At 60.9% G+C, this 16253-nt stretch overlaps 1 protein-coding gene across 1 annotated transcript in view; it reads right to left on the reverse strand.

Annotated features, from left to right (window-relative positions):
- Window positions 1-896: 896 nt before the first annotated feature.
- FRMD5 (FERM domain containing 5) overlaps window positions 897-16253 on the reverse strand; it is a 67947-nt gene continuing 52590 nt past the window's right edge. Inside the window, exons 3-14 of the mRNA XM_058846492.1 lie at window positions 15378-15420; window positions 14816-14894; window positions 12676-12773; window positions 12145-12268; window positions 11957-12044; window positions 9609-9697; window positions 8626-8689; window positions 8119-8210; window positions 7140-7214; window positions 6409-6477; window positions 5624-5730; window positions 897-2645 (exon numbers count right to left, since the gene is read on the reverse strand). Coding sequence (XP_058702475.1) covers window positions 2071-2645; window positions 5624-5730; window positions 6409-6477; window positions 7140-7214; window positions 8119-8210; window positions 8626-8689; window positions 9609-9697; window positions 11957-12044; window positions 12145-12268; window positions 12676-12773; window positions 14816-14894; window positions 15378-15420 — 1503 coding nt within the window. The 3' untranslated portion in view covers window positions 897-2070. The remainder of the gene's footprint in view (window positions 2646-5623; window positions 5731-6408; window positions 6478-7139; window positions 7215-8118; window positions 8211-8625; window positions 8690-9608; window positions 9698-11956; window positions 12045-12144; window positions 12269-12675; window positions 12774-14815; window positions 14895-15377; window positions 15421-16253) is intronic.

Raw genomic sequence — 16253 nt, forward strand, 5'->3', positions numbered from 1 at the left:
AGGAGGCAGGACGACACTGCAGCCGGGGTTAACCCAGGGGTAAAAAATGTCAGCGTCGGGACGAGCACAACTGCATAGAAACATCAGCGCTATGGGCTGAGGTAGGAACACTACACTAAGAGTTAATTTCGCTATGTTGCATAAAACAGGATTATCATGTAAAAAAAATCTCTCCTCTGCCTCCTGGAGCCTTCCCAGAGGGTTCCTGGGTCCTTCCTGGAGGGTTCCTGGAGCCTTCCTGGGGGTTTCCTGGATCCTCCCTGGAGGGTTCCTGAATCCTCCCTGGAGGGTTCCTGGAGCCTTCCTGGAGGGTTCCTGGATCCTTCCCCGAGGGTTCCTGGATCCTTCCCAGAGGGTTCCTGGATCCTTCCTGGAGGGTTCCTGGATCCTTCCCCGAGGGTTCCTGGATCCTCCCTGGAGGGTTCCTGGAGCCTTCCTGGAGGGTTCCTGGATCCTTCCCAGAGGGTTCCTGGATCCTTCCTGGAGGGTTCCTGGATCCTTCCTGGAGAGTTCCTGGATCCTTCCCAGAGGGTTCCTGGATCCTTCCCCGAGGGTTCCTGGATCCTTCCCCGAGGGTTCCTGGATCCTTCCCCGAGGGTTCCTGGATCCTTCCCCAAGGGTTCCTGCCTTTCTCTGGAGCCGGGGCTGGGCCCCAGCCCCTCCTCGGGCCTCGTGCTGTGATCGGGCCATGCCCTGGCCAGGGGGACTGTGTCACTGTGTCCCCCGACGGGACCTCTCCCCTTATTGCAGTGACAAGAGCCCGTGTGGCCCTTGGTCACCGGTGGGTGGTGGATGCTCAGAGACAACACGGACATCAGGCTTTGTAAAACTGCAGTTATGGCCCCAGCTTACGGAAAAATCTCTCCCTGAGATGAAATTAAACTTGCTGAACTGTGTTTACCCTTTTTTTTTGTTGGTTTTTTTTTTCTTTTCTTTTCTTTTTTTTTTTTTAATTTTTTTTCCTGATATGTCCAACTTGTCGCCCCAACCTGACCAGAACTGGCTGTTATTGCTCCCTGTGGATGGGCTGCTGCTCCTGGTGACCAGCGGTGCCGTGACTTGGGTTTATTGACTTGCACTCAGTGACGCTCGGGGCTAAAGGTGGCCCTTGGCTTCTTCAGTGTCACCTGCGCTTCTGAACTCGTGTCCTCCGGGGAACAGTCCCAAAAGCAGAGCTCCTTCTCTGTCCCAAGCCCAGCAGGGCTTGGCTGGCGTTGGGCTCCTGGCGTTTACTCTTAAACCATTACTGGGAGCCGCTCGGTACCGGCACCCACGGTCACCCCATCCGGAAAGTAAAAAAAGACTGGATTAGATTTGATAACAAAATAGCATTTCCTTGTTAAAATAGACCTTGAAATGTCTCTTTTTTTTTCTTTTTTTGGTTGGTTTTTTTTTTTTTCTTTTTGCTTGTTTTTTTTTAGAAAACAGGTACAGCTGGCGGAGGGTAAAGGTCATCCCAGTAAACCTGACACAGTCACTCCAGCTCCACGCCAGGTTTGGCCACGCGTGCCCGGCGTCCCCTGGCTTCCATGCTCCCCTGCCCCCGGGAGCACCGATGCTTCAAGGCTTAGAAAAGAGGCGAAGGGCCGAGTCCGCAGCAGGGCGAGGGCTCCGGGTGGCCGCGCTGCGGGGAAGGGACCCGGGGCGGCCGCGCCCCCTCGCAGGAGGCTCCGGGGCCGGGCGGGCTCTGCCAAGCGCTTCGTGGAGGGCGGGGGCGGCGGGCACAGTGCGGACCGAATACCGTAACAGTACACGAGTGTTAAATGAAACCTCAGTAGCACCATTGCTAAAGCTCCTGCGGAACGGCCCCGCCAGCCCCGGCTGCTGCGCGGGCGGCGGAGCAGCGAATTCCCCTCTGCTCGGTGCTTCCCAAGTCGTGCGCGGGGGATCGGGGTGGGAGGTGTGCGGGCTCCGGGGGTGGGAGCACGGGGAGGAGGGGGCTCCGGGGGCTGCGCCCACCCTCCTCTTCCTCCCGGAAAGCCGCCTCCTCGGCCGGCCGGGCTCTGGGTCGGGAGGGGAGGGTTAGTGAGTGCCGGCGGCAGGTCCAGGCCCCCGTGGTGGCTCCTGCCTTCAGGTGTCAATGAGCAGGTTTACCACGGCGCGGAGCTTGCAGGCAAACCATCGCCTGAGGGGACAAAAGTATTGGTAATGGAACTGCTCGAACTCTGGGGTCTGGCGGATATCACGGAAAAAGGCAGTGTCAAGGTCGGACTCGGTAAGGACGATCAGGAGGAGGAGCAAAACAAAGAGGAGTCCAACTGTCACAAGGAGCAAACGGAGGACACTTAAAAGAAACTTATTCACCTGTTGGGCCTGTGCCGGCCCCAGGCCGCCGGCGCCCGGGCACAGCGCCCGCAGCTCGCCCTCCGCCTCCGCCGCCGGCGTGCCCGCCTCCGACTCCTTCTCCTCCTCGATGCTGCACGGGGCCCCGTTGGCCTGGCGGGACAGCAGCATCAGCTCCAGGCTGTGCTCGGCCACGGGCGTGGGCAGCACGCTGTCGGCGGGGCTGTAGCTCTCGTCGGCGATCACGGCCACCCGCTCGCTGCTCTCGGCGCGGCCGCCCCGGCCGGGACCCGCGAAGGCGTCGCCGTGGGAAGCCGAGCGCACCGGGGTCGAGTGGGCGCTGTCACGGAGGGACTCCAGGCCTGGGGACACAGGGGAGGGGACGAGAGGACGCTCAGGGGGGTGCGGGGGAGTCCCTCTGCACAGCCCGGAGCTTCCCGCAGTGCCGTGCCCCGGTGTCCCCGGCGGGGACGGGGCGCGGCTGCCCTGGGCTGCTGCTGCTGCTTCTTCTCGTTCTTGTTTTCGGTCCTTCGGGACCCGCGGCCGCTCCTGACTGCGGCGCTTTGACAGCGGCCGGGCTCGTCACCGCTGGCTGCGGGCCGGGAGCGCGGCAGGGCCCGGGATGTGACAGTGACAGCTCCTGGCAGCCCTGGGGCCCTCGGGGGCAGCTGCCGAGACACGGCTGGGGGGGCAGGGATGGCCGGGAATGACAGAAACCCGGCTGGGAGGGGTGTGAAGAGAGGTAGTCTGGGCTGGCAGGGGTGGGTGTCCCCATGGCACGGGGGGAGATGTCCCCCTGCAGCACAGGCTGCTCCGAGTTCAGCACAAACCAAATGTTTTACATCGCTCACACGCCAGCGGCAGCCGCGGCAGGAGCTGTGTGCCAGCCCCCGTGCCAGCTCCCAGCCCCGTACCAGGCTGAGCTTTGGTCCTTTGTGCTAAGGAACTGCTGCCTTTACCAACATCTCATCCAAATGCACAAATCCCAAGAAACTACAAACATACGGGACTCGTTTCGGGTAGTTCTGGCAAGGGGGGAATGGGATCTCTGCCACTGCAGTGGCCCCAGCTCCAGGGAGGGTGTCTGAAGGTCACGGTGGGGACCAGCTGGTCCCCGGGGCCACCCCGCGGGAGGCTGCAGAGGGACGGGGCTGTGGCCGGGGGAAGAGCAGAGTGCACTGCAGCACCTCGGCACGCTGTCACACGCTGTCACACGCTGTCACACGCTGTCACACGTGTCCTGGCTGCCCAAGGGCGAAGGGCAGCACCCGGAGCTCATCCGGCCGCATTCCCGGGGATTTGCAGCCGCTCGCTGCCCGGATGGCTCCAGCTCAGCCCGGGGGAAGCCGCTCTCACCCTGCCAGCTCTGAGCTCTCTCCTCTCATGGGAGCGCTCCCTGCAGCACCTGCTGTGTCCCCACCATGGGGGACAGCCGCTGAGGGGCTGCCCTGCTCATCACCACAGTGACAGCAGTGCTGCCCCCAGACCCAAACCCTCCTGCCATCTGCTTCCACGGGAAGACAGAAAATCCTGGGAAATCTGAGTCCAGCCCCACCACCAGAGCTGCTCTGTGCTGATAACAACCTGGGGTGCAGCCAGCCTCAGGAACCCCAGCCCACTCCCTGCCACGCATTTCCTGCATCCCATATTCCTGCATCCCGCCTGCTCCCGGGGCCGTGGTCACCAGCTGACCGCGGGGCCCACAGTCCATGGGAACCCCATGGGCATCCCATGGGCACCCCAGGACACCCCAGGACACCCCAGACCCCGTGTTGCAGCATTACCTGGCTCAGGCGGGTCCCCAGGGCCGTAGGGAGCATCGTGGCCGGGGCCAGCCGGGAGCAGCGGGAGGATCCCCAGGGCCCGGGACAGCAGGCGCGGCCCCAGGGCCAGCACCCGCACCCGCACCTCCCGGCAGCAGTGGTTGATGAGCCACAGGTGGACGCTGACCCTGGTTTTAATCTTTACCAGGCACTTCACCATGGTGGCACGGGGACACGGAGTGTGGGGACAGCTCTGAGAGTGGCTCTGCTCAGACTGGCACTGTTCAGAGTGTCACTGCTCAGAGTGGCACTGCTCAGTGTCACTGCTGTGAGTGGCACTGCTCAGAGTGGCTCTGCTGCTGGCCCCTGGGGTCAGCACTATTTTGGGCACCCGCATTCCCACAGGACCGAGCTGAAGTGAGAGTGAGGAAAAGCAAAGGGGTGGTACCAGCTCGGGGTGATTTATGGTGGGAGGTGATTTCATGCTCTGGCTGCTTCCCAGCGGCACGAGGGGGACAGACTGTCACATGTAGCTGGGTGGCAGAGGTGACCCTGTCTGCCTCCATCCCCAGAACTGGCACTGACACCACGGCTGGGATCCCTTGGTGGAATTAAACCCCAACCCTTGGGGCAGACAGCCCCTGTCCCTGTCCCTGTCCCTGTCCCTGTCCCTGTCCCTGTCCCTGTCCCTGTCCCTGCCCCTGTCCCTGTCCCTGCCCCTGTCCCTGTCCCTGCCCACATTCTGGGACTGGGACCAGGATTGGGGTGACTGTCCTGGGGCGGGGTTGGCCCCGGAGCCCATCCAGGGGCAGGGAACAGCCGTGTCACAGGGAGTTGGACACTGCTGTCACCAGCAGGTAGAAGCCACCAGGCACAGCACAGCCACAGCCCCCAGCGTGTCCCCAGCCCTGTGGGGCAGCTCCACAGCTGCTCCCAGTGTTCTCCTTTTGCCAGACCTTCTTCCCTCTGCATCCTACTCTGACACAGCCCCAGCCTGGTGAGACACCAGCGTTCCTGAGGGCAAGAAACTGGGGCTGTGACCTCAGCTGGACACGTGTGTGTGTGTGTGTGTGTGTGTGCGCACATTGTGTGTACAGGTGTGTCTCTGTGTGTGTCTGTGTGTGTCTGTGTACCTGTGTCTGTGTGTGCACACCTGTGTGTGCATGAGTGTGCACATTGTGTGTACAGGTGTGTCTGTGTGTGTGTCTGTGTACCTGTGTCTGTGTGTGCACACCTGTGTACCTGTGTGTCCATGGCTGTGTCTGTGTGTCTGTGTCTGTGTCCATGGCTGTGTGTCCATGGCTGTGTCTGTGTGTCTGTGTCTGTGTGTCCATGGCTGTGTGTCCATGGCTGTGTCCGTGTGTCTGTGTGTCCGTGTGTCTGTGTCCGTGTCTGTGTGTCCATGGCTGTGTGTCTGTGTCTGTGTCCGTGTCTGTGTGTCCATGGCTGTGTGTCCGTGTCTGTGTGTCTGTGTCCGTGTGTCTGTGTCCGTGTGTCCGTGTGTCTGTGTCTGTGTCCGTGTGTCCGTGTGTGCGTTCCCGTCCCCGGTGTGTCCGGCAGGGTTCCCCATGTCCTACCTTCCATGATGGAGATGTGGACGGCTCTCCGCCGGGTGCGGGGCACGCTGCTCAGCCGGGGCCCGTGCGTGATGGAGGGGCAGCTCCGGCTCGGCACCAGCCCGGCCCTGGGGACAGGAGAGGGGACAGGATCAGGGCTGGGACAGAGCCAGCGCTGCAGGCACATGGCAGTGTCCGGGTTGTGTGGCAGTGCCCGGGTTGTGTGGCAGTGCCTGGGCCATGTGGCAGTGCCCTGGCCATGTGGCAGTGTCTGGGCCATGTGGCAGTGTCCGGGTTGTGTGGCAGTGCCTGGGCCATGTGGCAGTGCCCTGGGCCATGTGGCAGTGTCCTGGCCATGTGGCAGTGCCCTGGCCATGTGGCAGTGCCCTGGCCATGTGGCAGTGCCCTGGGCCATGTGGCAGTGCCCTGGGCCATGTGGCAGTGTCCTGGCCCCACAGTTATGCCCTGGCCATGTGGCAGTGCCCAGGTTGTGTGGCAGTGTCCGGGTTGTGTGGCAGTGCCTGGGCCATGTGGCAGTGCCCAGGTTGTGTGGCAGTGTCCTGGCCCCACAGTTATGCCCTGGCCCCACAGTGGTGCCCTGGGCCATGTGGCAGTGTCCTGGCCCCACAGTGGTGCCCTGGCCATGTGGCAGTGCCCTGGCCATGTGGCAGTGCCCTGGGCCATGTGGCAGTGTCCTGGCCCCACAGTTATGCCCTGGCCCCACAGTGGTGCCCTGGCCATGTGGCAGTGCCCGAGCCACTGTCCCAGCCCGGGTCCCTCCCCTGGAGCTGCTGCCAGGCTCTCACCGGTGAATCTCGGGGGGCTCCCTCTTGATCTTGGCGCTGGACTCCATCACCTCCTTGGCGACGCGGCCGCTGCAGGGGGACAAGAGCAGCAGAGGTGGGGACGGGAGCACAGCCCTGGCAGCCACGGGCACAGCCTGGGCCCTCCCCACACAGCTCCAGAGCAAAGCTGAGGTGTTTTCTCCAGGGGCACGGGGGCGGTGGAGGAGCTCGGGAGGCTGGGCTGACACCTCTGCCACCACAGTTCGCTGCTTCTTGTGGCAGGGGGACACAGGGGGTCACCTCCCCTCAGCTGAGGTGGACACCACACGAGCATCCAGGTCCTCCCATGTCCCGTGGCAGGCAGGAGGGTGCCAGCACTGTGCTCCTCAGTGCTGGGGACACTCTGGGCTGTCTCATCCTGCACACAGCAGGTCCCACGTCCAGCCTCTTGCTCCAGCAGCTCAGTGCAGGAATTTAGGGAGAGTGGTGGTTTGTGTCACACCTCACGGTTCTCAACCCCCAGATCCTCTCCCACCCTCCACTCCTGTCCCTCCAAAACCTCTCCTGTGGGGCTGGGGACAGGGGTGGCCTCTGTGACACAGAGACAGCAGCAGAGGGGGCCTGCTGGGGTCAGTGCTGCATTGGGGGGTCTCTGGAAGAGCCTGGGGCGTCCCTGGGCTGCTGCAGCCCCTCAGTGCTCCCCAGAGGAGCTCACAGGTAACAGCCAGCGCTGCTCCTGCTGCACCATTTACCTGTATCGGAAGCGGCTGCCCTTGAAGAACAGGTTGCTGCTGGACACCGTCCGCACCTGGCTCGACTTCTCCAACCTGCAACAGCAGCAGTGTGAGAGTCCTGCTGTGCTGGGAGGCACTGGGAGGCAGCGAGGCCGGCTGACAGAGCCCTGGAGCTGTGCGATGTCCCCAGGAATGTCCCCGCCGCTGGCAGCGGTGGGTGGCGCTGGCCGGGGGACAGCACAGCTCATCCCTGCATCAGCAGCGTGCCCGGGATGGAGCCGCTGCCCGGGGCAGGGCCACCGCTCCTCCGGGGCTGAGACACCACTGATGCTCTCCGGGGGCCTGGGAGCTGCCGTGGGAACGGCACGGTGACACACTCGGGCCCTGCTGGCCAGGGGGACACTCGCCAGGGCGGGTGGAGCTGCCCAGAGGCACCGCCCGACCCCCCGACCCCCCGATCCCCCGATCCCCCGATCCCCCGATCCCCCGATCCCCCGATCCCCCAGCCCAGCCCCTGCCTTCACACCCCGGAGTGATTCACTGCCATCGCAATCACCGAGAGATTTGTAAAGCAATACGGCAATTTCATTTCATGTTCATGTAATGAGGAGTGAAACCTGCTGATTGCGGCTGCTGATTGCAGAATTCCCGGTGGGAATGCATCGCATGCTCTGTCTCACAGCTTGCTGATTGAAATAAAACTCATTATGAAGCACAAAGCGGCCTGGGTTAAGTGTGGCATGAACAGGATGGTGCTGCTTTGCATTCCAGGCTTCATCCCAAATAATTAGTTATAATTTCCTGATGGAAGTTTGCTGAGGAGGGATGAGCACAGAGGGGCTGGGAAAGGAGGGACCCCCATCCAGGGGCACCGGCGCTTTTGGTGGCTGGTGGCTCTGCCAGGGCCACTGGGACGAGGTGACACGGCCAGTGACCGACCCCACAGGCGGGCACCAACCCCCAGGGGCTGCAGGACACCCCACAAAGCGGCACTTACTTGTAGAAAGCCTGGTTCTCGATCCCACACTTCCAGAGGTGTTTGCAGGCTTCTGGTGTCGGCGCAAAATAGGTGAGAACGATTTTCTTCTCCTGAAGGAGAAAGACAGGGAGTCGGGGGAGAGCAGGGAGCGGTGCTTTCACAGCCAAAGAATGGAGTAGCCAGAGCTGGAGCTCACTGGCACGGACAGATCCTGCTCTGGAGCCGTTTGGGATGCAGGGATCAGCCTGGGGCAGCACCCGGCATGAGGGATGGGCAGATGAGCTCCAGTGGCCGCTCTGCTCCCGGCCTTGGGGAACAGGCAGGAACACAGCTTGGAAAAACCCCCACTGACGGCTCCTGTGGGAGCCAGCTGCAGCCAGGGGTCTGTGGAGGGAGGTGACCCCAGCCCCGGCACGGAGCTGCAGCTGCTGTCCCCATGTCCCTGCCCCGCTGCTGCCACGTCCCCAGAGAAGCCGCAGGAGGAAGGACCGCGCTGTGCCCAGGACGGGAAGGGGGAGCACTCACCTCCTTCTGACTTACGTACAGATAGAAAGTCTTCCCTTCGAACTTCATCTTGGTCACCTCGTTCCTGGGGGGACAAGGACAGCCAGGTGGGGTTGTGCAGGTGGGACTGTGCAAGGTGGGGTTGTACAGGTGGGGTTGTGCAGGTGGGGCTGTGCAAGGTGGGGCTGTACAGGTGGGGTTGTACAGGTGGGGTTGTGCAGGTGGGGCTGTGCAGGTAGAGCTGTACAGGTGGGGCTGTGCAGGTGGGGCTGTACAGGTGGGACTGTGCAGGTGGGGCTGTGCAGGTGGGACTGTGCAGGTGGGGCTGTACAGGTGGGACTGTGCAGGTGGGGCTGTACAGGTGGGGCTGTACAGGTAGAGCTGTACAGGTGGGGCTGTGCAGGTGGGGCTGTGCAAGGTGGGGCTGTGCAGGTGGGGCTGTGCAGGTAGAGCTGTACAGGTAGAGCTGTGCAGGTGGGGCTGTACAGGTAGAGCTGTACAGGTGGGGTTGTTCAGGTAGAGCTGTACAGGTGGGGTTGTTCAGGTAGAGCTGTACAGGTGGGGTTGTACAGGTGGGGTTGTGCAGGTGGGGCTGTACAGAGCCCATCCAGCCCAGCCAGCCCCCAGCAGCTGCCAGAGCCTGGTGTGCACGGCAGGAGGTGGCACAGGGTGCTGAGAAACAAACCCTGGCTCACAAACCCGTGGCTGGAGTGGGGCCAGCCCGGGGTGAAGCTGAGGCTCAGCGGGGGACACGGAGTGCCAGGGACACCGGCCGGTGGCAGTGCCATCTGCCAGGGACACACCGGCCAAGGCTGCACATCCTGCAGTGACCCAGAACAGCTGACAGGGGCTGGGGTTTGGGATGTGGCTGAGGTGGGGATGATGAAGTTTCATGGGACAAATCCCCTGCGGGGGGAGCTCAGCACCTGAAGTGAGCTCAGCTCCTGATGAAGGGAACTCACCACTTGATGAAATGAACTCACCACTTGATGAAATGAACTCACCACTTGATGAAGTGAACTCTCTTGTTTCCCTGCAGAACCACGAAGCCGAAGGGGGTGAAGGCCAGGAAGGCGGCGTTGCCGGACACGTCCTGCAAGGCAAGCAGAGCTCGTGCAGCTGCTGGCCATGAGCACAGCTGGGATGTCACCTGTGCCCTCAGCCCCGGGCTGCTGCCACAGTTACCTGTTATCATCCTCTGTGCTAAACCTCCTGTTGACATCTGTAGAATTGATGCTACTAATGTAATACCGTGTTAGAACTGTTACAATTAATGTACATTCATGTAGCATGAATTGTAACTATACTACTCCCTGTAAACATCTATAGTTATTATATAGATATACACTATTTATTTGGCATATGTAATTACTATGATATACACAGTTTAATATGGTTATTTATTATATTATCACAGAATATCCTGAGTCAGAAGGGACCCACAAGGATCACTGATGTCCAAGTCCTAAATATGTATATATTTTATATATAGCAATTAACCCAGAACACGAGAGCCCCCAGCTGTACTTCCCTCCCTCGGAGCCGTGCCCAGGCGGTGCCCTGGGTGGCAGTGAGCCAGCCCAAAGCCAGGAATCAGTGCCAGCACTTCAGCCCAGCCGAGGGACTCCAGGGGAGGGGTTGGTGACTGCACTGAGCACAGGGAAAAGCGGGGTTGGGACTGTCCAAAGGTGAAACAGCTCTGGGACAGCAGTGGCTGCGTTCTTCCCGTGTGTTTTTGGGCCAGCAGATGCTCAGAACACAAATCCATCTCAGCTGTCAAAGGCAGAGAGTGCTGACCCACAGCCCAACACCTGCACAGGCGAGGGGGGAAGCCCAAAGTCCCCCCCAGGGATGCCACAGCCCCTGGCACAGGCTGGCACAGGAGGGACATTCCTGTGTGTCTGCCCCACAGGGCTTTGGCTCCTTCCCAAGGCTGGGAAAAGCGCTGGGAAGGGAAGCAGACTGGGCAGGAGGATGTGTTCCCCTGGATGCAGAGGCTTGGGAGGGCCCGGGGTGCTGAATGGGAACAGCCTTGGGCTCAGTAAGTGTGTGGATGTGGCACTTGGGGACATGGCCAGTGGTGCCTTTGGCAGTGCTGGGGAATGGTTGGATTTGATGGTCTTTGAGGGCTTTTCCAATCAGAACCATTCCAAGGTTCTCTCTGGCCATGGCAGAAGTTCTGTCCATCCTGAGAACAGAGGGGCCCCTGTTGTTCTCACACACACAAACACACAAACACACAAACACACACACGTTCCTGCAGGGATTTACATACAAAACAAGGACCAAGGACAGCCCAGGGCTCAGGTGAGCCCTGCTGAACAAAGGAAGATCTTTCCCTGTGTTTGTTTTTCGGGGAGAAGAGTGCCATGAGACCTGCAGGCAGGATTGAGTGACGGGACACTGAACTGAGGATGGCTGAGAGGGAACAACCCCTCATCCAAACTTCTCCACAATCCACTGGAGAAGAGAGAACAGAATCAGCTTCATTAAACTTTGGTTTCCAGATCCTTTAAGCATAATTAAGGCAGCTCTTGATGAATTAGGCAGAATTCTGCTGACAGACACACGAGTGTGTGTGTTTGTCCTGAGCTGTTATAAGAACATTAATTAGTGTAACTCGGGTATGTTCAAGAGGTTCTTGGAGTAAAAGGATGGCAATTACCTGACTCCAGCAGCAAAGGTCACACATGGGTGGCTGCTGGCAAGACCACTGCTTTAGAGGGAATTCAGAGCAAAGCAACCTCTTGGGCACTCAGAAACTCCCATAAACGGGAACCACCCCCAATTTACTGCAGCTGTGGGTTCGTGTGGCACAACTCAGGGAAAAGCCCCGGGGAAAAGCCCCAGCACAGGCACTGCCCCAGAGGAGAATTTTCTGTCTGCTTTGTGTCCCACAGCCATCTGCATGTGATGGGATTACCAGGGGCCAGAGAGCCGCATGCAGTGACATCCTCAGTCAATAAAGAGCATTTCCAGCAGCAAACTGGATTATGGGCTGGGCAGGGCAGAGGGATGGACTGTCCCGGGCAGATTAATGCCATGCCACTGACCTCGCTCTTGTCTCCAAAGTCCTGCTTCTGCAGGAGGGGATCAACCACCCTGGCACTGGAACCGCTTCCCCACAGCTTCCCTGACACCCCGGGAGGGTTTCAGAGCCCTCCCCACTCCCCTCGGGCCCTCGGGCCAGGGATGGGGCTGGGGCTGAACGAGGCTGGCTGAGCCCCAGAGCCACTGGCAGGTGACAAATGCACCTGGGACAGTCCCTGGCACCTCAGGGATTCTTCACTGGCCACAGACAGGAATCCAACCCCAGCAGCAGCCCAAGGAATGGGTTTAGGAACTGTTTTACCTTGCAGGGGTGTGGGTCAACCCCGTAAGTCTCCAGAGTCTGGGCTTTCCTGAGGAAATTCAGCTCTGAAGTAGCTGGTGTCTGCCCACTGCAGGAGGGGAAAAGAGGGAAAAAAGAACACGGGGGCTGCTGAGTGAGGATCCCAGACAGGGACAGAAGTGCTCTGAGCATCACAGCAGCTCCCGTACCTCAGCTCCGACTTGTGGATCTCCGCGATTTTCCTCTCCAGCTTCTCCGAGTGTTTGGGGAAGAACTGGAACTTGGAGCTGTAGCCCTCCGGGTGCTTCCCTGGGTCGTAGTCACCGATCTCAGCTGGTGGGAGACAGATGCAGTCGGGAAGAGCAGCAGGAGCAGAGCACAGAGCGCATCCCCATACCCGGAGCCCGGAGCGCTGCTCCGACCCCGCCGCGCTTCCCTCTGCCCGGGATCACTTGTCAGACACTCCCTGCATGCGGTTCATTCCTGTCTGGGGACACTCACCGCCCCAAGGACACCGATTCCCCCAGCTGAGGAGCAGGAGGGGGAACAGGCAGGAGGGCAGGGCTGGCTGAGCCCAGGGGCTGCTCCTGGGGACACCGTGTCCCCTGTGCAGGTGACAGCCTGTCCCCAGCCTCGCCCAGCACAGCCCTGGGGGTGCTGCAGGTGCTGCAGGTGCAGGGGCTGCAGTCAGTGCAGCTCCTGGGCAGGAAAAGCCGATCTGTGCCGTGTCAGAGGCTCACCCTGCAGGATGTAGGCAGCCAGCAACGCCGCGTCCGACGTCTTGCACAGGAGCCGCCCGTGGTACAGATCCCTCTTGATCTGCAGGAACACCAAGTACCTGGGCACAGGAGGAGAGTCTCTTTACTAGGGACAGTTTAAACCACCCCAACAGCCCGTTCAGACGTGGAATATCTGCCGCCAGCGCTGACATCTCTCTCCCAGCAGCCCATTTACCAAAGCTGGCACTCTGCAGGCTGTTCCTGGCCAGGACTGGGGCTCCCATGCACACACCCCAGCCCCTTTCCAGCCATGGTGCTCCAGGTACACCGTGCCTGCTCCGGGGCAGCTCCTGACCCGAGGGCTGCTGCAGATCTCCATCACCTGGACACCCATCGTGTTCCTTCCCCCAGCCCAGCCGAGGTGCCCGATGCTCTGAGGGGGATCTCGTGATCTAGAGCCCACCGGTGCCTGCTGCATTTCCCCTGCATGTTCAGCTTCCCCATAACGTGATTTTCTCTTTCCCAAACTTTCTGTGTCCTTCTAGGTCTTGGTGTATGTCCACAGGTCGCTGTGACCAGCACTGCATCACCCAGGGTGAGCTGCCTGCTCTGCTCCCCATCCTGTGCACAGTTAAAGGACAAACTATGTCGGAAAAATTACATGTTCCAATAAATTTAAACCTAAGTCACATTTTGGGCTGCGTCATGTGGCATTTGGGAAAACCTTTAGCTGGTAAAACATAAGTCATGGAGTGAAGGAGCAAAATGGAGTGCTCAGAAATGAATTTAAATAACCAGACTTGCACTCTGCAGTCCTCGGTCACGCCTCATTGCTCAAATCTGAGTTTATGATGAGGTAAACCATTAATTTTCACAGATAAAATACATTAAAGAGAAATCTTGGTATTAAATTGGACTCAGCCCAGAGAAAAGTGAATTTTAAGCCTGGGTTCCAGCTGCAGCTGCAGGCACACCTCGAAGGGCAGCAAGCAGGGGCAGCTCAGCCTGGACCTGTGGGGGGTGACAGAAGGCAGAGCCAGGTCAGGTTTTGGGAGGAAATCCTTCTCTGTGTTCCATGGGCAGGGACACGCTGGAGCAGGCTGCTGGGTCTCACCACCCTGACAGAGAATTTCTTCCCCATGTCCCATCTCTCCCTGCCCTGGCAGTGGGTGCCATTTGCCCTCGGCCTGACAGTGGGTGCCATTTGCCCTCCTGCCCAGAGCCCCCTCAGGTCTCGTGGAAGGTCCCAGAGGGGCTCTCAGCCCGTCCCCCAGAAGGTTCCAGCTCGGAACCCTTTGCTGGTGGCTCCAGCCCGGCTGCCCTGTGGATGCTGCAGATCCACAGCCACGGTTCATTGTCCAAAGCTGCTGCTTTGGTGGCTCTGTGCGGGCTCCTCGTGTCCTTCCTCCCGGCAGGAAGAGCAGCGTGAAGAGCCCCTAAAGATAGAACTGAGAGAGGCTGTGCTGTCAGCTCTGCTCCTCGCTCCTGACGTCAGAGGGACACGGCTGGATGCTGCCAGGGAATCTCAGGGGACCGGGGACACTCCAACCCCTCCCGACAGCCCAGCACAGTGAGGACACCCCGGGCTGGGGACGTGCTCGGGCAGGGAGGGCTGCGGCTGAACTGGAGGAGTCTGAGCAGCAGCGGTTGTGTTACAGAGCCGGGGCCATGCTCAGAGTGCTCCACCCTGGAACCTGGGCTCGGAGCTGCCTGCAGCCAAGGACCAAGCCAGGGGCTTTAATCACAGAGCCCAGGGATGGTTCAGGCAGGAAAGGGCCTTAGAGCCCCTCCAGTGCCACCCCAGCCATGGCAGCGACACCTTCCCCTGTCCCAGCTGCTCCAGCCCCAGTGTCCAGCCTGGCCTTGGGCACTGCCAGGGATCCAGGGGCAGCCCCAGCTGCTCTGGGCACCTGTGCCAGGGCTGAGCCCCTCAGCCTGTGCTCCCCACCGAGCACAGCAGCTCCAGGCGCTGCCTCAGCACAGAGGAGACTCCCGTGCTCCTCCCCACAGCAGGAACAGTCCCAGAGCATCTGGGCCGGCTGGGAAATGCCAGTGGCTGCTGCTCTGTCCTGACTGTGAAACAAAACTGCTCCGTGTGCTCTGTCCCCGCCAAGCCCCCGCTGCTGGGGCTGGCTGCTCCCCTCGCAGGATCCCTGCTCACCTGGTGATCTCCTCCTTCAGCGCCGCGGGGTCCGTGGGGTAAAACTTGACACGGAAGCACATGGTGAAGGGAGGCTGGGCTGCAGAGAGCGGGGACACCGTGTCACCAAAGGACAGGGCTTGTCCCTTCACCCCTGAACCGCCCCGCTCCACTCAGGCCCCGCTCAGGGTCTCACCTGCCTCGTTCCCCCAAACTGCCCTCGGGAAAGAGGGGCAGGCGCTCCTCAGGGCAGCGCCCGTGGCAGGAGCAGATGTCCCTGGTAAAGCTGTGGGGAAGCGTTTCCCTGCTGATAAAGCTGTGGGGAAGCGTTTCCCTGCCACCCGAGCCACCTCCCGCTCCCGGTGTCACTTTCCCCATCATTCCTGCCCTGCTCTCCGTGCAGGCTGGTGCCCTGTGCTGCCTGCGGCTGCCCTGGGGCTCGTGGGGACAATCCTGCTCTGGAGCCACCAGAAGTGCTCCTGGGGGAAGCTGCTCCTGGCAGAGGGGCCGGGAGAGGGGGCAGGCTGGAGAAAATGGGAATCCATCAGCAATGGAAGGAGCACAGAGCACCTGCAACACTCACCCCGCATCTGCTTCACAACCGACTTGGTAAACTCCAGCCAGTGCTGAAAGGAAAAGAAGGTGATTAAAGGTAATTACAGCCTGGCAGCCGTGACTTGGTAAGGCGGGGAGGATGAGGAAGAGGAGGGTTCTGCTCTGGGTCAGAAAAGCCACCTGAGCCTCGGTTAGAGGCGCTGGAAGGGAGCTGCGGGGAGCAGGAGGGAGCAGCTCGGTGGCTCAGCATCAGGAGCCTGGAGCAGGAATCGCCTGTTCCGAGCCTTGTGTTGATGGGTGGGGAGCACAACACCGGACACCGGCTGTGCCTGCCAGCCCCCAGTGATTCTCGAGCCCAGCCTCAGGGCTCTAAGGGCAGGGACACGGGCACAGCTCGTTCTGCACAAGCCTCTTTGGCCCAGGAATGGGAGGGTGCAGCCCTGGGGGGAGCCCAGCTGGGCAGTGCCTCAGTTTCCCTGCTGCAGGGTCCTGCCTGGCTCTGCCTGGCTCACTCTCCATCGCCCGGGGAAACAGCCGAGCGCTTGGATCCTCGGCACAGAGCTGCCAAATGTCCAATCTCGGTGTTAAAGTGTGAATCGTGCTAGGGATGGTCCCGCTGCCAGGGGACCTCGCTCCTCTCTTCACGACAGCATCACATTTCTCTCACTCTGCAAACTCCGGGATGCCTCAGCCCCGCCCCGGGAGAGCCCCCGGGAGCACATCCCGACCTGCGGCACCGGGGCTGCTGCTGCCAGGGCTGGGGCACATCCCAGACCCCTCCCCGGGTCCCCTGCGGGCTCAGGGGGCCATTCCCCATCCCCTGGGCAAAGGAACGCCCTGTCAGGAGCACCCAGAGCCCCCGGCCCAGCAGCAGGGCAGGGCAGAGCTGCTGGGGAAGAGCCCA

Source organism: Poecile atricapillus, chromosome 11 (genome assembly GCF_030490865.1).
Source record: "Poecile atricapillus isolate bPoeAtr1 chromosome 11, bPoeAtr1.hap1, whole genome shotgun sequence".
NCBI lineage: Eukaryota > Metazoa > Chordata > Aves > Passeriformes > Paridae > Poecile > Poecile atricapillus.